Below are 22,694 nucleotides of genomic sequence, written 5' to 3' on the forward strand. Positions count from 1 at the left end.
ATCTTGCTTCTCTTTAAAATATTTCTGCAGTAGTAAGATATAACATTAGACACTTGAATAGTAACAGGTTTAATATAGTAAAATAATATAGTGTCTTGCTTCTCTTGAAGATATTTCTGCAGTAATAAAATATAACATTAGACACTTTAACAATAACAAGTTTAATATAGTAAAATAATATAGTGTCTTGCTTCTCTTGAATATATTTCTCTAGTAATAAAGTATAGCATTAGACACTTTAATGGTAACAGATTTAATATAATAAAATAATATAGTGGCTTGCTTCTCTTTAAAATATTTCTGCAGTGGTAAGATATAACATTAGACACTTTAATAGTAACAAGTTTAATATAATAAAATAATATAGTGGCTTGCTTCTCTTGAAGATATTTCTGCAGTAATAAAATATAACATTAGACACTTTGGCTTTCTTAAATTATATTTTGGTTATAGGCAGGTAATTCATCAGGAAGCAAACAAGGAAAAATAAACTGAGGTAAAATAATTTACATGTTACTGTATCAAAGTACAAGCAAAGTACAAGCATGAATCATAGATATAAAACAAATTTGTCATACAATGTTTGTTAAAAAAGTAATTTAGGGATACTTGAATGTCTTCGAACTTGGTAGAATTGTGGAATAAAAGTGGAAGAAAAAATACCAAGAAGCGAGCTAATGTCTCAAATATTATCTTATTTATGTTATATTATATATTACATAAACAAATACAGAGTAGAAATTAGGATTAGAGCGTAAAGCTTGGCAAAAGAGATCAAAGCTAAAGATAAGTAGAAAAATATACAGTGAAAGAAGAAAAACAAGTTTTTACATGTAAAACACGTTTTGCGAGAGAAATCATTGGAGCATTAAAAAATCTACTGTTCTACGCAAATATATATAAAACTTCCCCAAAAAAATAGCGAAAATTGCTCATTTTCAATGTTTCTATAATTCTAATATTCACCAGATTCCTCGACATTAAAATAGCTAATTATCCAGTAGCGTTAAATTAACTGGAAAAAAGAGCAAAAATACAAAACTATTTGTTTCCTGTACACGACATGATCTGCAAATAAATTAACGATAAATTATAATAATATAGATGCTGAGCATCGAATTAATTAATTTCATGAAATTAATGATAAATTTAAATCTTGCTCTGGCTAGTCCTCTAGGCGATCGCCTAGTTTACCGAAATCAAGAATCAGTCTCGAAGCTATGTATTAAACATCCGAGTAACCAGAAACTCGTCGAACCGAGTGATCCTCAATTTGCTAGCGAAGAACGCGTGTCCATTACCAAATGTAATTCGCAAAAGTTCTATACTCGAAAGAAGAGGAACGTGAGTTGAAGGTGGATCGCCAGTATCGAAGTGAACCTTCTCTCTCTCTCTCTCTCTTTCTCCCTCTCTCTCTCTCTCTCTCTCTCTCTCTCTTTACTCCGAATGAAGATCGAAAGATCTGTTCAGTGGTGGGTGGGACGAGTGGGCGCATACAGCTTCGCCGCAATTACGTTTCCTCGTGCGATCGTTTTCGTGCTTCCTTCGTCCACGGTCATTCGAGTACTTGACCCCGGAACTGGCACGGAATATCTGTTAAATACTGCAGCCACGACTGCTTAGGATCGATATGTTCGAGTAGCTCGATTAAAATACATGTAAGTTTGTGTTATCGGACAGCAAATATTTACCGAGACTTGTATTTCTCTGAATATAATCGAATCAATGGAGTCCACATATCGTTTTCTTCGTCAGATGTATTGGGTTGGCAACTAAGTGATTTTGTCATTATCATCTTAATGACTGTGTACTGTACAAGTGAACATTGTGTATGTATATAAAAAGATATTTATGTACAGTTTGACATACATATATATAGAATAATATTGTATAATATACAATAAAATTCATATATGTATTGTACAGTACAATGTATATTGTCATTACCATCTTAATGACTGTGTACTGTACAAGTGAACATTGTGTATGTATATAAAAGGACATTTATTTACAGTTTGATATACATATATATAGAATAATATTGTATAATATACAATAAAGTTCATATATGTATTGTACAGTACAATGTATATTGTCATTACCATCTTAATGACTGTGTACTGTACAAGTGAACATTGTGTATGTATATAAAAGGTCATTTATCTACAGTTTGACATACATATATATAGAATAATATTGTATAATACACAATAAATTTCATATATGTATTGTACAGTACAATGTATTTATACAATGTATATTGTACAAAGTGATATATATAATATATATTATATATTATTATTTTGTATAGTATACATTATACAAGTAACAAAGTACAATAACTAAGAACAAAATGTTTAGCATTATACTATAATTGACAATTTACAATAAACTGTATAACATGTATTGTACAGTACAATGTATTTGCACAATACATATTATACAAGTAATAAATTAAAATAACTAAGAACAAAATGTTTAGCATTATACTATAATTATCAATTTACAATAAATTGTATAACATGTATTGTACAGTACAATATACTTGCACAATATATATTGTACAAAGTGATATATATAATACATATTATATTATATATTGTTACTTTGTATAGTACATATTATACAAGTAACAAAGTACAATAACTAAGAACAAAATGTTTAGCATTATACTATAATTGACAATTTACACTAAATTGTATAACATGTATTGTACAGTACAATATATATTATACAAAAGGGATATATATAATACATATTATATTATATATTATTACTTTGTATGGTATATATTATACAAGTAACAAAGTACAATACCTAATAACAAAATGATTAGCATTATACAATAATTAGCAATTTACAATAAATTGTATGACATGTATTGTACAGTACAATGTACTTGTACAATGTATATTATACAAAGTGGTATTGGCAACTAAGTGATTGCGGATTTTGTCATCAGGTGGCATTGACAAAATCCGCAATCACTTAGTTGCCAGCCCAATATATACTGTGTTCGCGTTTCGAAAGGTTCCATAAATAAGGAGAAGAGTATTATATTTTAAGAATCACGTTAATAAAATGATTTAGAACACGTGTTACGTTAATAAAATAACGCGTGTTCAGAGCGTCTATCATGCGGATGAGAAGTCGGTGCCTCGAAAGATACTTCGAAAATCGTTCGCTTTCAAGCAAAGTGTTCGTGATTCTGCCTGTAATATCTGTTTCCGTTTTACTGCCTTGTAACAAATGTCTGTCGTGTAATTTTTATTCATGGGAGGTTTGAGTTAGCAGTAGGAGCATAGTTATTTGCCATGGGAAGCTACCTACTATTACAAGTATAATAACACGGCGGGGAATAAATCGCATATATTACAAAAAAAAAAAAACTGTGAAATATACCACCGTGTTACGTAGAAGCCAAACAATTTATAAACTTGAATCTGTAAATTTGCATCACGAAAAACGTAGGCGAGAGAATCGTTGCAAACTTTCCTCCTGCTTATCTCAATTATTAAAATCTTCCAATATTAAAGCTATCGCAATTATTAAAAATTGTGAACGAAAAGTAGATATTTAACTCAGCAACAACTCATTAAAAAATAAATACCAGGTATTTATCAAATACTAAACATACTTATTGGTAATAATAAATAAAATAAAATTGACAAATTCACTCGCAAAATTGAATTGCAAGTAACAAAAAAGCTCGCTTTTCTGTTACTTTTAAACCACCAAATACCGCGTTCACTTTTCCCATTTCGTTTTTACTTTGTATTTGCACGTGAAACACGCTGCAACCGAGACACAACAGTAAATTTAAACAAAAGGGGCGTCCGATCGCGTGAGTCTGCTGCGTCCGGATTTGCGTGCACCCGGATGCAACGAACTGTATCCGAACTAATAATTAGAATGAACGTTCAGGTGCCGGTGTCTTTAAAACGTAAAACAGAGTCCGCTGATAATTTTCCTTTCGAAAAATGCCAGCGCGCTTTTCTTTTTCCAAGCATACGTCGCTCGATTAGAACGTCTTCAATTGTCTGAAGATTTTATTCGCGACATTTTCACGCTACGTAGATTGTTCAGAAATGCAACGCGAAGGTCACTCGTCGTTGTGCGATTTCTTTTCTGCGTACGTTTTTCTGTACGTTACGACGACAAGATAGAACGAAGTGTCGTGGACATGGTACGAAATAATACGTCGCATCCTATTTTATCTGAATTATTTCCTGCAAAATAAAGTGTCATAAAATTGCAAGAAATATAGTACGCCTAATTATGTTCAATTATGAGATCAATATGGCCGGTAAAAGAAGATACTCGACAATGTAGCCAATTTGCTAGGAGATGGACGCGATGACTAGAAAATGTAAATTGGAAAACCGATTGGAATTTCAAATAGGAAATTTGAAGTGGGTTATTAATTAATTCGAGAACTGCATCGTTAGAAATCTTCTTTATCTTTTACAATTTTTTCATAATAATCTTCAGGTTCGAGAGATAATAGAGAGAATAAAAAGAGTTTCTAAATAAAATAAAAGATGGGCGAAAACAATTTTTGTACTGTGACGTTCATCGTATTAAACGGCGTAGTTTTGGTCCAAAAAGAAAATAGTTCACCGTTTCAGTTAATTTTTCCACTGTCTCAAGATTAATACATTATTAATTCTCGACATTAATACAAAACGAATATATGTTTTAGCGTCTATTTCATTTCAAGCTACAATTATTTTATTATCATTGCCATTATTTCTATTATTATTGCTCTGGCGCAATGCAATTTACTGGCCGAAAATCCAACAAATATTCACGTAATTCGAATGTTATCTAAAAGACAATAAGATAACTGACACCTTGCCGACCGCTAGCGATTCAACAGCACACGCACGTCCGACCGGCATCTCAGGCGCAGATTCCCCCTGGCGCCGGCTCTGTTTCGCTTCACACTGTCCAATACCATTCTTTTCGTTCATCGCGAACGACATGTTTTCCAAATTAGTATAAAACTGTGGCAGCTTACAAAGCAACGCAACTGACGCTATTGAGCAAACCATCTTAGTACTAAACAACAAATTACTGCTCAAATAATGGGAAAAATTGTCGGCGACAAAAAGCCGATTGATAGGCTATCGGTCGGTGAGCATTGGCAACAATAAGCCGATTAACCGGCTATCGGTCAACAACCGTCGGCGACAATAAGCCGATTAATAGGTTATCGGTGACAAGCGTCAGCGACAAGAAGCCGATTAATAGGCTATCGGTGACAAGCGTCGGCGACAAGAAGCCGATTAATAGGCTATCGGTCGATAAACGTTAGCGACAAGAAGCCGATTAATAGGTTATCAGTCGGTAAGCGTCAGCGACAAAAAAACGATTAATCGGCTATCTTTGGTTGAGCGAAATTATTAAACGTAACTCATATTTGGTCATATTTTGCCATGTTATACATCATATATTTTCGATTGGTTTCAGAAAAAAAAAAAAACGGATCACCCGTCGAGTGGTCGCAGAACGATCGTCGTTTAAGCTACGATGGCAGCACCGCAGGCCTCCTCGCGTTTGGAATTGTTGCAGGTAGGAATATTTCCTCTTCTGGCAAACTGTTTCTTCAATAAACTCGGTTATGTGTATGAAACCCAGCATAAAAATCTCGTACGAAATTGTAATCAATAGCTTCTGCATCTTTGCTGATCTGTTCGCCTTTTAGGTTGGCAACTAAGTGATTACCACCTAATGACAAACTCCGCAATCACTTAGTTGCCAATATTGAAACGGTTCTACGAATATTCAAAGTGGAATCTTGAAACGATATCGATGACAAATTAGACGCAAGTTGATATTTTTAGAATATTTATTATATTGTCCAGTCAGTAAATTGGGACATGCACACTGGAAAATTATAAACACGTCGTTGAAATAATCGTTGTGAACAAACCTTAATACCGTATCAAAATTACTCGTAACATCCGTTAAACAAAGAACGAACTTAATGCACGTTACGGAACGCATTGAGGCGCACAATATGCGCACGAAATTGTTGTTGGAATTGTTGTCGATTGTCCAAACGTCCGCTTTACGATATCGTAAGGAATACGGAAGTTAAACAGAAGGAAAAACCACGTTCTACTCGCAGCCCTTACATCTACAGCCCATTAAATTAATTGAAACAAAATAAGAAATATGGAAATTAAAATACGAGCTTCGAAGCTTCGAAGCTTTCAGTATTACCGTTAACACACAAAAGAAAAAAGAAATCAGACTTGGCAGAATTCAGATACACGCGATAATCTTCTGCTTCTTTGGACGTTGCGCTGGCCAAAAGTGTGTGGTCGTCTCGTAGAATGAAAATCTGACATTCCATGGAACTGGTGTTCGAGGCCAGGTTGGCAACGATAATGGTAAAATCCGTGTAGCTGCGTAGAATCCAGGCAGGAGTATTCGTTTCGATTACCTAACCGTGTCCACGATCGCGAGAGTCCTTGCCAGTCCTGTAATCTTGAAATGCTCGAGCTGGTTAAGGCGGTGCGCGTTGTATCGCCTTCTCCTTTGGCCCACGTAGCGCATATATGGCATCTTGTTCTTGGCTCGTATACACACAGCTGCACGACTAACGACTAATACGTACAGATGTAGCCGAAATCAACGAGCACCGACCATGTGTTAGCAAGTGGCCACGCTTGTCTCCGACCTCTCCCAAGCCGGTGATTTGTCAACAGTGGAGTTTCGGGAAATGGCCACGGTTCGACGGGACATTCAATAGTCGCTGAACTGAACGATCATGTTTCAGTTGTCGCAACATTCGTCTTCGATTACGTATTATGTATCATGTACTTTTTATTATCATTATCTTTTTTACTTGAACCGATGATACGTTCGCCTTATACGTACAGGCTGCCTCCTAACGTTTTTCCTTTTTTTATTTACAATTTGTCCGGGACATTTGGTAAATTTTTCTAGCTTAATTGCAAAATAACACGTGGACGACATTGAACAGCTGAGTTGCTCGTTGTATGACAACGTGTTTCGAAGAAAAATTGCATGGTATCTAGGGGGACGTACGGTGGTCTAATTTGCTTTTCATTATCTTTGCTTTTTAGCGAGATATTAGGAACCACCGTGAATTTTTTTTAACGCAACGCCTAATATTTGTTGCTCAAAGTAGGATCAATTGCGCAGAATTTGATGACTTAGCCGTGTACGTGTCCCTAGATACTATGCAACCTTTGCTTCAAACGCTTTTTCGTACAATCAATAACTCGCGAGTTATTTTAAGTCATGTCAAGAGCCTCGGTCTGTATATTACTAGAAGACACATACAGGGGAGAGTCGTTTTAAGTATCTTCCCCATAAGTTTGGCCAGAGTGGAGGAAAATCAAAATTTAAAAATGGAACTCTAAAAAAGATGAATATAAGTTTCAAGAGGAAAAGTGTACGATACGTACGACACCTTCTGCCTTTCAATTACCATATTTCTTGCAATATGCCAGTGTACTGACGTGTACGTGTAAATAATTCAATTGAAGATCAAGAATTATGATCAGGTCAATTATGGTGGTGAACGAAGTTTGCAATTTTGCGTGCCATCTCTATTGGATGATACGTACGTGCATCGATCATCGGCAATCTGGATCATCTCGGTGGGAAGTTCTTAAGTGCTGAGCTTGTTGACTTATTGCCAGTCGTGTTGCCAGAGCCAGAAGGTTCATCAGCCTGGCCACATCCTGCTACAGTCTAAAGTCTAGGCAGAACTCTTATCGCTTTTCACGTGCCACGCCACGGGTCACCGTGACCCCGTGTCCCCGAGTCATCGCCCCGTGCACGCGATCCTCGCATGCGGACAGCAGAGAGCGCCAGGCCTTTTGTCGTCAGCCAGAAACTATAACATCCGCGACTATATCCGCGATTTTTAAAACCACGCTAACTTCTTAAAAGTGCTCCGCCACTCACCGTTGCTATGCAGTTTAACGCTCTGGAGATTGGAAGCGGCAATTCGCGTCTTTCGTACTTGATGCGGTGTCTTGTAAAAAATTTAACTGTTGTTAAATAAAAGAGTAAAAAAGACAAAATAATAATGGACACATTGGACGAAATGTTACGCAAGTGTTTTTACATTATACGCTTCGGTAATACGAAACCATCAGTTTCGGTATATTAGATGTAATATTGGTCGCTTTGAATGTTTTTCAATCGCTGCGAAACAGCCGGGAATTGAGGCTACGTGATTGCCAGAGCGGCGGGTCCCCGGAGTGTTAAAACCTGACGACACATTTACGCTTCCGGCTATCGACGATTTACTTTTGGAAACAGATCGACGCCGCGCCGCGCGTCGACCTTCCACACGTGCATCACCTCTACACGTGGTGCCTCTGTAATTGTGGTATAATTGGCGACGCGGTGATTCTACGTGAAAAAGTACGTCGAAAGTGTAGAATAAAATTTATTCATCCGAGGCTTCGTTTTCGGGAAAATCGAGCCTGTAAATTGGGCGGGTGTGGCCATTCCGGACTGCACGGAATTAACCAACGATCGACAGTAAGTTGTTCTTCGTGAAAAAATAAGTGGAAAGTGCAGAATAAAATTTATTCATTGGACGCTTGCTTTTTGGGAAAACCTAGTTTCTAAATTTGTCGAGTATACTCGAAATTAGCTAATTCGGGATAAGACAGGACCGAATGATTGACAGGAAGTTTTCTGTATGTGAAAATAGGACGAAACTTCCATTCGTCACTAGCGAATAAATATCTAATCGGACAAGTATTTTCCCGAATAGAATATTATTTGTGTAATAATTTATCTGAAGAAACATTTAATCGAATAACTCATTCAGATAGAATTATATATTATATATAAATATTTACGTGTTACATCGTGGATAGATATGATACTAAACGTGATTTCCAATATATTTACAAGCTTCGTTATGCAGTTGTAATATTTATTGGCTTTGACAATTAACCTTTGTTAATTGCTAGGTTAGAAAGTTTATCGTCACGTGATAAATTATTCGTCCGATAAGCGAATAATAGGAATTATATCGGTATCTATCTACAAAATTAGATGGAAACGGATAATTAATCAGTTAGCTGTTGCAACCTCTTTGAAAACTGTGCAGCTAAAAATGCGTCACAGTAAGCAAGGGATGACGAGTATACTCGTCAAACACAGAGTATGTATGGATGTCATAATATAGAATCAAGTTGCAACGAAACGACTGCCATATTTTTTAATTTTATTGCTGCAATTTACTGCAATTCCTAAATTGCAATTTAAACAGCAAATGGTAACTACTTTTTACGCATGACGAGTATACTCGTCAAACACAGAGTATGTATGGCTGTTATAATATAGGATTAAATTGTATCGAAACGAGTGTCTTATTTGTTAATTTTATTGCTGCAATTTACTGCAATTCTAAATTGCAATTTAAACAGCAAATGGTAACTACTTTTTACGCATGACGAGTATACTCGTCAAACACAGAGTATGTATGGCTGTCATAATATAGAATTAAATTGTATCGAAACGAGTGTCTTATTTGTTAATTTTATTGCTGCAATTTACTGCAATTCTAAATTGCAATTTAAACAGCAAATGGTAACTACTTTTTACGCATGACGAGTATACTCGTCAAACACAGAGTATATATGGCTGCCATAATACAGAATTAAGTTACAATGAAACGACTGTTTTATTTTTTAATTATATTGCTGCAATTTACCGCAATTCCTAAACTGTAATTTACTGCAATTCCTCAACTACAACGTAAACAGTAAATAGTAACTGCTTTTTACGCGTAACGAGTATACTCGTCGTAGCACAGAATATCGCCATTCCTTCATGACGAGTATACTCGTCAGATACAGAATATACGTGGCTGTTACACCACAGAACTAAATTATAATGAAACGAGTGTTTCATTTTGTCTACGCATGACGAGTATACTCGTCGTAGCACAAAATATCGCCATTCCTTCGTGACGAGTATACTCGTCGAAAACAGCAAACTGGGCAATCGTATTATCGCTCGAATAATTCTACAATCGTTATCCCGATGAATCTAGAAAACGATTTCTCCCCCATAACAAACAATTATTCCACGTATAAAATACTCAACTGACACGAACCTGCGCCGATAATTATTTATCTGAAGTAAATATTTTTATTCGAAATAATTCGAATAGTATGCAACTCCGGGAAGAACCGCAGACCAGACGACCAACGTGCCGTGTTTTTCGAGCGGAACCAAAGTCACAAGGGCGATCTCTCGAATAACAGAAGCCATGGAACAAAGGGCTGACTCTTGGTGAAGGGAAGAAAGAAGCGGACATGGCGGTAAGGCGGGTAAAGAATATCAAAGAGATCGAAAAGAGTACGGTGGACGCTTGGCTTGTCAACCGCGACTGGTTACCAAGAGCCGTAACTATAATAATGTGACGTCACTTCCTTCGTCTTCGGTCCGTCATTCGATGACCCCTGCGCTTTCTACTTCGAGTAGATAGCGATCGTCTGAATTGTTCTTGACCTCTCGCAAGAGGCGCGTGCATTTCAATGCGACTGTGAATCGGAAATGGTCCGCGCGAGCGTAATTTCTCTACGATCGGTGATAGTCATTAATAGTCTTTACTACTATGATCTTTCCAACTAAATTGCTCAGTTAACTGGTTCAGCGAAAACACGAAAATGTAACCAGAAAACTTATTTATATCGGCGACTTATTAGAAGAACCATACGATTAGGAAAATTAAATTTTCTCAGCAAGGAAATTAGCTTCAAATGGAAAGTCTACACTGAGAAGTTACCAACAACTGGACAGTCCGACGCGAGGAAAACATCCATTCTGCTTTCGTAATTTAAACGACGATCTCGCAGTTTAACGACAGCTGAAATCTGCCACTTGCAGAGGTTTCCACTTGTCGAAATTTCCGAGGAATAGAAAAACGATGAACGAAGATCCGACGCGCAGAAGCTTCGCGCGAACGCACATTCGCATTTTCAGCTTGCCCTTGCACCTCGTTTCATTCGACCTACGTTAACGAGATAGTCGAAGACGCGGCAGGCGATGAGAATTCTGCGTTCGAGCGACGAGAAACGATCGGCTTGCGCGTGGTCGAAGGGCGAACGAGCATACGACTTGCCTTGTCTTTTCTTGACAGAATCGAACGACCGATCTCTCTCGCATCTTGCGACACACGGCACAGTTGTAGGTTCGCTGGGAGTTGCGCAGGCAGCGGCGATACGACTTCTACTCGTAGACGTCTGACTATTCGAAATTCCAGCCACGCAGGTAAAATGACACACCTGGACACGTGGCGAGTTATTCGAATTGAAGTAAATTCCATCTCGCAGAAATATTTATGGAAAAGCAATGAAGAAAATCGTGGCGAGACTCGAGCCATACAGCTTCCACCGTATGAACCAGTTAACTTGCTAACTTTGCGTTTGACGAGTATACTCGTCGTCGTTTCTATTTATTTGCGCACTCCACGGGGCCTAAACCTGTGAGTGTTTCCCGAAAGTAAATTGGTTTGGCAGTTAACTGGTTGAAAAATAAGCGCGCGTATTGCTTGTTGCTGCCACATGATGTGATGAGAAACGCGGAGGTTTCGCTTAGAATTTGATAGATGTGCCAAGTGCGGCGGATTGATTTTTCGTGGGTGGACGAGGAGCAGAGGATTTTCTATGCGCTTTCGATACATAAATAAGGCAGAAAATGTGTGCATATCAATAACAGAGCTGGCGTAGGTCGATTCTTACGGTTCTTCAGCTACCCACGTTGGCCTAAATCCCGTGACACGTTCTTTTTATCCTTTAAAATCCTTGTCGTCGACCTCTTGTTGAGATTTTCCGACACGAAATCGTCGCCGGTTGACGTCACCTTGTAAAAATAGCCGTCCGTCAACCTGGCCAACGTACAATAGTTATGAACGCGGCGCATAATTGCACGCTTCGATCGCATAAACGTCGCAAGGATATCATTTTTAACGCGACAACTGAGATAAATGTAACGTTGATAACGCGAGTATGTTATTCATTTAGTTGTCACCGTGTAGCTTATTACAACGAAATGGGATAGTAGCGGCGGGATCGCGACGTACAATGATCTTGTTAGTATAGAAATTTAATTGATTCGATGTAAATTAGCGAACACGATGTGCGAGTAACGTGGACGGGTTTAAAATATCGTGCGAATACGTAGCAGCGTTAGAATTGAAACGACGAGATTGTGGACGTACGTAACAGTACAATTTATTAATTATTTTAAAACATGATAAGATGATATATACGCGATATATACATCGTTAACTTAGACGTTCAATTTATGCCAGACGTAATTAATGACGTGAATGTTGTACGTGTACGTTAAGGTTTGATAACGTGATAGTAATTTATCATGCATCTACGTTTGTCTACCATCGTGGAATACGTACCCTGAAAGAGGTTAAAGTTCGTTCGTTCTCGTCAGTGAAAATAGTTGCGCTTGTGGAAAATAGAATTCACGAGGTGAAACTACTTTATTACGTGATAACACGTGAAACGTTGAATTTCTTCGTTGAATTTTCTTTCGCTTGGCATTCGAATAAATTTCCTTATTCCTTTTCGTATAATACGATCTTTTTAATGAAACCACTTCCGTAAGATGTCGTCGAGTTTTACAAAGTTTGTGGCGATCTTCGTTTACAAAAAACGAAGTTGCTATCATTTTGAAAAGCAACGTGCTGGAAAATTATATGTAGCTATTGGGTTGGCAACTTAGTTGGGAATTTTATCAATAGGTCATTCAATGACATTTAGAATTGTGTTTGTTCCAGAAAATATTCATGTGAAAGTAGTAATATTCTAATAAATATGTTTTAATATTTATAAAAGGTGAAACAATATATGTCTTTAACATTTACTGGAACTTAATTTCTAATTCCACAATAGTTGGATATCTTTTGCTCGAAAAATTGGAAACTAATGTCACGATTTACTTACCACGCGTATTAACACTTTGACTGCCACACGTTTCGCTTTGGACGCCACGAGAGTATTTTTATTATTCAAAACAATAATAAATTGATAGTGTAAAACAACATTCTTCCCCAATGGACCGTTTATCTTATTGTTGGTCACGGGTGACCACCGTGGCGCCTTGGTAACAGTTGATAGCGACATGTTGCAACAAGGCTTCGTTCATTTCAACAAACCATTGGCATTCGTCATTTCGTCGTAAGCAAAACGTGCAGAATATATTGTTGAAACGTGTAGAAGATATTGGTAAACGGTATTACGATTATTTTTATGATTTCGACGAAACGTTCGGCTGAAATGGTAGAGGTCCGGGGAAAAATTATGTTCGTGGTAAAGCAATGGTAGCGGTAGATTACAAGAGAGGAAAATGTGCTGTAGATTTATCAGATCAAATGATGGCATATTCTACGCCACATAGAAGAACCCTCAAGTGGTATACAAAATTAGCTTTAGAGTTATCGTTAAATACGTCAATTTCAAACGCGGTGATACTCTATAAACAAGCAACAGAAACAAAAATCGAGGTACCAGATTTTAGAATGGCACTCGCGACGCACCTTACACAGTGCCATTCGCCAGAACCGTCAAGTATACTTATTCGATAAAGATTGCCACACGAAATACAGAGGAAAGAAGGGCAAGCGTAGCTGGCACGAAAATTTTGCAGAGAGTGTTATAAAAAAATGTTAAACAGTTAGGATGAAAAATTGCTAAGAATTGGACGAAAAAGGTGACCACCTATCGCCCAGATTGTATCGATGAGCCACATTTATGTTTAGAGTGTTTTAACACAGTGCACCGTTAGATGCAACATTTGTTCTCGTTTTTTCTTTATTGATGTTCTAATAAAAATGTTTGATTGTTCAATGGGGCACTTTTTATTTCAAAGTATCTTCTATTTATCGGTTATATTCAAAATATCCTAGCTGTCAATTTTCATTCAATTTTTACAATTGTAAGAAGTTGAAGCGCTCCGGTCACAAATGACCCACCAGTGGCGTCGCAGGAAAAACCGTGGCGATTATAAATCTTATATGTAAATCCTACTAAAATAAATTTACTATTTTCTACATATAATACTTTGTACATTTGTAATGCAAATGTCACTGCTTCTATTAATATGGAAAATTTAATATCAGTTTAAAAGAATTTTTTAAACCAAATATAATTCGGAAATTAGAAATATACAAAGCGGAACTATGTGTTCGGTAGAATGGGCAACATTTTCAGCAATTTTTGTAATAATAAACTTTATGATTACTTCATATTATTTCATTATGTATTCCTAATCCTCCGTTACGGCAAAAACAAACTTAAACTGCGATAATATCCATCGAGACAACGATCTACAGTGAGATCCGTTATAACGAGACGCGATAAGGTGCACGCGTATCGAGCGAAAATTCAAAGTCGATTTTCTCGGAAACAAAGCCTCAAACGAAAAATTTTTATTCTATATTTTCGACTTCTTTTTTCGCGTAGAATCACCCCCTTTCCGCTTGTACCACCAGTTACCAACCACCCTGTATAACAAATAAATAATTATATAAATTCTTATGAATACTTCAAAATAATTTTACTACACGGTAAATAATTTCTGTATACAGAGAAGATAGAAATATATATTCAATGGATCATTCAATTCATCAATAATATTCATCAATGGTATTGACAAAATCCGCTATCGCTTGGTTCTCAACCCAATACGTGTAACGTCATTTTTCTACAAAATTTACTGAATTAAAGTGACGAGAGAAAATAACACTGAACTTGGCGCGAGCTTATCGTAGCACTGCGAAGGTAAAATGTCAAAGAGTTGGTGACATTCCGGAGCCAGAGACGCGCGAAACATGGAAACACGAAATGACGTTTGATTTCACGTAAATCGTCGCGTAGACAAATGACACGCTTCTTGATTGACAATCCAATAAATCTGAGACGTTGAAATTGGACTGAAGTAGCGACCTAAGCAAGTTATACGTAGCCGTAATACGATCGGACAAAGTATCTTCGCTAATACGTGGCTGGGAAGAAATGATAAAACCGGCGATTCATCGTAATAAAACATCGTGTGGTTGTCAGAGCGACGAAGCTGCGGCGAAGGTAATTTTCCCGGGGTGGACAGGTGCGATGAATCGTTGTGTCTCCTGTCTCTGATTCGATGCCACCGCGTTCCCTCCGTAAAAAGAGAATTCCATCTGCAAAGATAGACAGCTTCGCGTCCCCGTAAGTCGCTTGAGCGACGAGCTGCCAACGATAACGAGTCCGCTCGGTAATTACGTTGCTTAACTGGCCAAGTATCCCGCGGAATTACAATTACAAATCGCCGCGAGGCTTCTCATCAATTATTTATACGAGATCACCGTTACGAGCGCTGTGCTGCACATACACACACACACATACGCACGCACGCACGCACACAAACACACACACAGGGTGTGCTCTCTGGTTGCAAACCTACATTTCGGATTTATCCGCGTTTCAACACGGATAACACACTTCCAGTCGCGTTATCGCCTTCTCTCCTTCTTTTCCTTTTTTTTCACTTTTTTTCCTTTCTTTCTCTTTTTTTCTTTTTTCTTTTTTTTTAATTCGCATTGTGTCACGCATGGGGAACTGTGAAATTCGTGTAAACCACGGCAGACGAGTAGAGAGAAGTAACAGGAGGAATTGTATTTTTGTAAGGACTGTGGTTGGCACGTTCAGTGGTGTGAAAATGGGTCGAACATCTGGGTCGATTCGTAATAACTGTATTTGTAGGAATTGGTGATGAATTCACGATTGGAAACGCCAGTGTATTTTAGCCTTTTATGGAATTAGCGGATGGTGGATTTAAATTACGCATTAAAATGGTGTAATATGTTTCACTATTTATAACGTACAGTACCGTTTTCACGTCACTGCTTCTATCAGTTTGGGACGCTTAATATTAGTTTGAAAGAATGTTTCTAATGCAGTTTATAATTTGGAAGTTAGAAAGTGTGAAGACCAAGAGGTTGTCGAATAGCAAATAGTAGTTTTACAGGTAGATTATAGTGATTCAGTAACATTTGTAATTTATCAACCAAAAATACATATTAAAAAACATAGCAGCAATATGTCTTACTATATTCTACATATAATACTTTGTATATTTGTTATGTAAATATCAGTATTTTTATTAAAATTAGTATAAAAGAATTTTGTAATCCAATTTATAATTTGGTAATTAGAAAGTGTGAAGATCAAAAGGTTGTGGAATAGCAAATAGCACTTTTACAGGCAGATTGTAGTGATCCAATAAAAAACATTTATCATCTATCAATCAAAAACACATATTAAAAGACATAGCAGCAATATGCTCCACAATATTCTACATATAATACTTTGTATATTTGTTATGTAAATACCAGTATTTTTATTAATGTGGAACATTTAATATTAGTTTAAAAGAATTTTTTAAACCATCTTACAATTTGAAAATTAGAAAGTGTGAAGATCAAAAAATTGTAGAATAGCAAAATAGATCTACATGTAGATTATAGTGATTCAGTAACAAACATTTATCATCTATCAATCATAAACGCATATTAAAAGACATAGCAGCAATATGTTCTACTATATTCTACATATAATACTTTGTATATTTGTTATGTAAATATCAGTATTTTTATTAATATTAGTATAGAAGAATTTTGTAATCCAATTTATAATTTGGTAATTAGAAAGTGTGAAGATCAAAAGGTTGTAGAATAGCAAAATAGATCTACATGTAGATTATAGTGATTCAGTAACAAACATTTATCATCTATCAATCAAAAACACATATTAAAAGACATAGCAGCAATATGTTCTACTATATTCTACATATAATACTTTGTATATTTGTTATGTAAATATCAGTATTTTTATTAATATTAGTATAGAAGAATTTTGTAATCCAATTTATAATTTGGTAATTAGAAAGTGTGAAAATCAAAAGGTTGTGGAATAGCAAATAGCACTTTTACAGGCAGATTGTAGTGATCCAATAATAAACATTTATCATCTATCAATCAAAAACACATATTAAAAGACAGCAGTAATATGTTTTACTATTTTCTACATATATTTATATGTAATTTTTAATTTATATATAATTGTATTTATATATTTGTTATGAAAATATCACTGCTCCTATTAATGTGGAACAATTAATATTGATTTAAAGGAATTTTTTTAAACCAACTTATAATTTGAAAATTAGAAAATGTGAAGATCAAGAGCTTCTCATATAACAAATAATAATTTTACAGGTAGATTACGATTCAGCAACAAACATTTATTTATCATCTATCAAACAAAAACACATATTAACAGCTGTAACATTAATACGTTTTACTATCTACAATGTGCACTATTTCATATAATTGTTATATAAATATCACTGCTTTTATTAACGCGAACAATTTCTATCACCTGAAAGGAATTGTTTTAATAGAATACAACTTATAATTTAGAAATTAAAAAGTGTGAAGATTAAGAGATTATGGAATGGCAAAGTAGTTCTACAGCTACCTGTAGAACTACTACATCTATTAAAGAAAAGTACATATTAAAAGCTTTTAATTTACACGCTAGCCTTTGTTATTTCCACTAACGATAAAAACCTTGTTAAACGTATGCATGATGTGAAACAATCGTTGTACATATGCACACAAGTTACTGCTTTCTGACTTTTAATACGAAAATAAAAAACTGCTGGCGACATGAGTCGTCATTTTTCTCCCCTCTGGCAAACAACCACAGATTACAGAGAGTAAAAAGCAAAACCTCAACAATCTCTAAAATCTCTCAAATAAATTATTATTATTAATTTATTTAATTTAGAGATTTTAGAGATTGCTGTGATTATAAATTATTTGAAATTATAAGTTTATTATAATTATAATTATAAGTATATGTTTCTTTTTTATTAAATATAAATTTAAGAGTGTTAGTGTGGCTTATTTATTAGCAAAATCTCAATAATCTGTAAAATCTCTAAAATAAATTATTGTTATTTAATTTAGAGATTTTAGAGATTGTTGAGATTATTGATTTATTTATTTTAGAAATTTTTTAGAGATTCTTGAGATTTTTCTAATAAATGAGTAACGCTAACACTCTTAAATTTATATTTAATAAAATAGAAACATAATTTATAATCTCAACAATCTGTAAAATCTCTAAAATAAATTATTGTTATTTAATTTAGAGATTTTGGAGATTGTTGAGATTATTAATTTATTTATTTTAGAAATTTTTTAGAGATTCTTGAGATTTTTCTAATAAATAAGTAACGCTAACACTCTTAAATTTATATTTAATAAAAAAGAAACATAATTTATAATCTCAACAATCTGTAAAATCTCTAAAATAAATTATTGTTATTTAATTTAGAGATTTTAGAGATTGTTGAGATTATTAATTTATTTATTTTAGAAATTTTTTAGAGATTCTTGAGATTTTTCTAATAAATAAGTAACGCTAACACTCTTAAATTTATATTTAATAAAATAGAAACACAATTTATAATCTCAACAATCTCTAAGAAATATTTCCCTGGAGGGAGGGTGTGCAATTTAAACGACACGTCGGTTGCCATTGCAGAATAAGCAATTAATCAGCAGTGGGCTATAAAATCACGAAGAACCATAGAGCTGGCCAATTGCAACGAAATCGACGATATTTCACATCGACCCGTTGATAACCAAGGGAATTAGATCGTCGACGTTACGCGTATTACGTCGACGCATAATTGCTGGTATCCTCGGTGCTCTATAATCACGTAACGAGCTCTGTAAACGGATTTTTTCCTCGTTCGCGCCTTCCAACTTGGGAAGGTTAAGCGTGGGCATCGCCACGTAAACGTATCGTACTTATGGTGAGGTCATTTTGCGCGTTTACGTCGTCGTTCTGTCCGAGAATGCGTCTATTTCACTTCCTAGAATCGGATCACCTACTCGCGTTAAATCTCGATCAGATTAGTCAAGTTACTGGAATTCGAGTCGTATAAGTCCGAGTAACCTGATTTCAAGTGGATGTTTAATGGGAAATGATATCACGGTAAGAGAAAGACAATTTGGTTGAAGAAATCGGTGTGAGCAAGCACAAGGCTGAAAATAACATTACACGCGACTACTTTTCATTACGATACAACTGTTACGACATTGCAACTGTTGTTTCTCTGGAGTCAAGGAACAGTTCGATACGTCTGAAGGTGAATTTTGTGGAAATATGGTTCTAATTAATCTTGCTGAAGTAGCAACTGACCTGGAAGATGCATGTAAAATGCAATTCTAAATATTTATAGGTTCGTGATTGCACATTATTTATATTTAAATTAGTAATTATTAATGTTGGTAATATTAGTAATTATGTGCAGTATATTTGATATTAATTTTAGTACAATCGAAGATTTTTCTTATATTTATACGGTAAAACTACAGTAATTGTATATATACAGCTTTCATGAAAATAAACACTGAGACGTAGATTTTACGTTGCTGTATCTCTTGGATACACCGCAATCTCCGAAGGAATTTTTACGACCGCGACTTTCGCAGAGTTAAAGTAAAATATAAAAAATTCGCATTAAAGTAAAGTGGCACTGCAAGTCTAGTGACTTGGTTAATATAAATGAAAAGAGTAATTTGAGAAGATATTTCGAATGACTATTTCATGCTGATAAAGAGGTTTCGAGTTACTTGAATTTAAAATTGCTACAATTCAGGTAACTTGACTAATTCAAGCGAGACTTCGTGTTTGTTCGAATTCAAGTTGCTTCAGTTCATCTATGCGAGTACAAAGTTTGCATGCAAGTTAAGCAACTCGTATCCAAATTGCTTTAATTGAATAAAAGAACTTGGAAGACTTGACTTCAAGTAGCAACGTACATAAACATCAGTGAGAATTTCACCTTGATTTAAAACTGGAAAGATATTTCAAGTCAAATAAAATAACACACCAAAGAGGTTTCAAGTTACCAGCATCTAAATTGCTTCAATTCGGATAAAGGACTCACTCAAAGAAGACTTGAAGCTTGTCCGAATTCAAGTTGCTTAAGTTCATCTATACGAGTGCAATGTTTGCATGCAATTTAAGCAACTCGTATCCAAATTGCTTTAATTGAATAAAAGAACTTAGAAGACTTGACTTCAAGTAGCAATATACTGAAATATCAGTGAGAATCTGAACTTCATTAAAATTGGAGAAATATTTCAAGTCAAATATAATAACATGCCAAAGAGGTTTCAAGTTATCAGGATCTAAATTGCTTCAATTTGGATAAAGGACTCATTCAAAGACTTAAAGCTTGTTCGAATTCAAGTTCATCTGTACGAGTACAAAGTTTGCATGCAATTTAAGCAACTCGTATTCAAATTGCTTTAATTGAATAAAAGAACTTGGAAGATTTGAATACAAGTAGCAACATACTGAAATATCAGCGATAATACTTGAAGCACATATTGCTTCACACTCTTTATGTTTATGTACATAAATTTTGTCATAGAGAAAGTAAAAATTTGAAGAAATTATGAGAATCTCAACTTTATTTAAAACATGAACGATATTTCAAGTCAAATAGAATAACACGCCAAAGAGGTTTCAAGTTACCAGCATCTAAATTGCTTCAATTCGGATAAAGGACTCATTCAAAGAAAACTTGAAGCTTGCCCGAATTCAAGTTGCTTAAGTTCATCTATACGAGTGCAATGTTTGCATGCAATTTAAGCAACTTGTATCCAAATTGCTTTAATTGAATAAATGAACTTGAAAGACTTGTCGTCAAGTAGCAACATACTGAAATATCAGCGATAATACTTGAAGCACATATTGCTTCACACTCTTTACGTTTATGTATACAAATTATACCTTTGAGAAAGTAAAAATTTGAAGAAATTGTGAAAATCTAAACTTCATTCAAAACTTAAAATATCATTCAAGTCAAATAGAATAAAAACAAGACAAAGAGCTTTCGCGTTGCTGAATTCCAGTCGCTTTTCAATTCAAGTAACTTGACCGATGTAGACAAAGTTTCAGACTGAAAGGACGATCATTCTGATGCGGTTTACGCGATCGCGTAATCAGTTACGTTGCTGGTAAAACGAAGAATAACGATTTCGGTTTAATAGCAACGTAAAAGTTATACCTACGCTTCTATTGCTAGCGGCTAAAAGTTTGAAGCTTCTTATGAAACTCGTAAAAGCCAACGTTTCGTGATGTTTTGCTGTTTTATGACAGGTTATCCAGTACTTAAGTGCACGGTATAAGTGTAATGGAAACTTAAGTTCTCTTCTCCAGTGATTTGATTTATCGCTTTCTTAACTTTATGGAGCGAGGCGTCGAGAATTATGATGATAAGAATGTTTAGTAATTTAATAACTCTTTCTTGTAATTGCAGCGTTCGGAATTATGGTAATTTTGATAACGAGTAGTTTGTAACAAAGCAAAGGATATCAAAGGTTAATCTTGAACTATCTGTTCGCCCATTAGAAAGTTATTTCTTTAATCGTTTCTTTATTAAATTTATCCAATTGAATATTAAATATTCAATCCACTTATATAGTTGCAATTTTTATTCAATTCGTGTTATTCCATTTTCCTTGCAATTGAATGAAATCTCCTGTAACCTCGTGGCAAACTTTCCATAAGAGAAGCAACGAAACTTAGGAAACTACTCAATGCTACTCAGATACTGCAACGTACTTATTTTACGAAATACATCTATTAATTTATAAATATTTCAAGTTTCGTTCAATAAAAATTATTCAGAAGATAAAAATGAGATACGAAACACCATCAGTCAGTTCAAACGTACTGGGACTGTTCCACGCAAAATCTAACGAGCGCGATCGTGCTGCTTGGGACTCAAACGATTAAAATATATCGCCTATGGTAAAAAAGGAAGAATTTTCTACGCGTCCAGGTACTTTCAGCATCCCAGTGCGTTTGCATTTAAAATATAGAAAATTATATCATTCGATATGACGATATCAGTTATCAGGAAAATTCCGCATCGATCGCTGGATCGCTAGATGCTGACGCTAGAAATGCCACAGCAGTCAAAACAATTGGTTCTACAATTTTACAAATGTGGCAACCCTCGTTTAGGGATCATGGTGCCAGATGGATTAATAACAGCAAAAATGTACTACGTAACATGGAATTGCTTCTGTAAGAAAGTAATAGATCAATAAATATAAAAATATTCTATTATTAGGTATTTTTTAAAGACCAGTGATTTTCACTGGTTTTGGTAGAAATAGCTTCGTGTTAACTATCGGTAGTCCTAGTGTTAATAAATTTTTTTCCTGGAAGCGAGCCGGTCGCGTGTCACTGAAACGTTTCACAGCGGCAGAAAGTGCATGACTCGCTGCGTCGTTGGCAACGTAATTAAACAATGTCATAAAGGAAACAATTTGTCGTTGCGACGGCGTGTTCATGTAACATGGTTCGGACACATCGGTGTAATAATTTCTGGCCAATTAATCATCCTTAATTTTATTTACTAACAACAAACGCGGCTGAAAAATCACAGACAATTTTATTCGATTCTTTGTTCGGCCAACGTTAAAATGGAGTTTCCTTTTTGCAGTTTATCTTCTCTTGCATAATAATCTCTCTACCTTCTCTGCTTTAAACCACTTCCTTTTTTCTTTTTTCTTTTCTTTTTTTTAATAA

The 22,694-nt window shown here is 35.2% G+C and overlaps 1 protein-coding gene across 8 annotated transcripts in view; it reads left to right on the forward strand.

The window, feature by feature from the left end:
- Positions 1-22,694, forward strand: part of LOC122576962 — an 85,318-nt gene that overhangs the window by 19,659 nt on the left and 42,965 nt on the right. For all 8 annotated transcript variants that reach the window (XM_043747908.1, XM_043747913.1, XM_043747909.1 and 5 more), the window contains one exon: positions 5,473-5,574. In XM_043747908.1, coding sequence (XP_043603843.1) covers positions 5,533-5,574 — 42 coding nt within the window. In that variant the 5' untranslated portion in view covers positions 5,473-5,532. The remainder of the gene's footprint in view (positions 1-5,472; positions 5,575-22,694) is intronic.

The sequence above is a fragment of the Bombus pyrosoma genome, linkage group LG17, assembly GCF_014825855.1.
Source record: "Bombus pyrosoma isolate SC7728 linkage group LG17, ASM1482585v1, whole genome shotgun sequence".
Classification (NCBI taxonomy): Eukaryota; Metazoa; Arthropoda; class Insecta; order Hymenoptera; family Apidae; genus Bombus; species Bombus pyrosoma.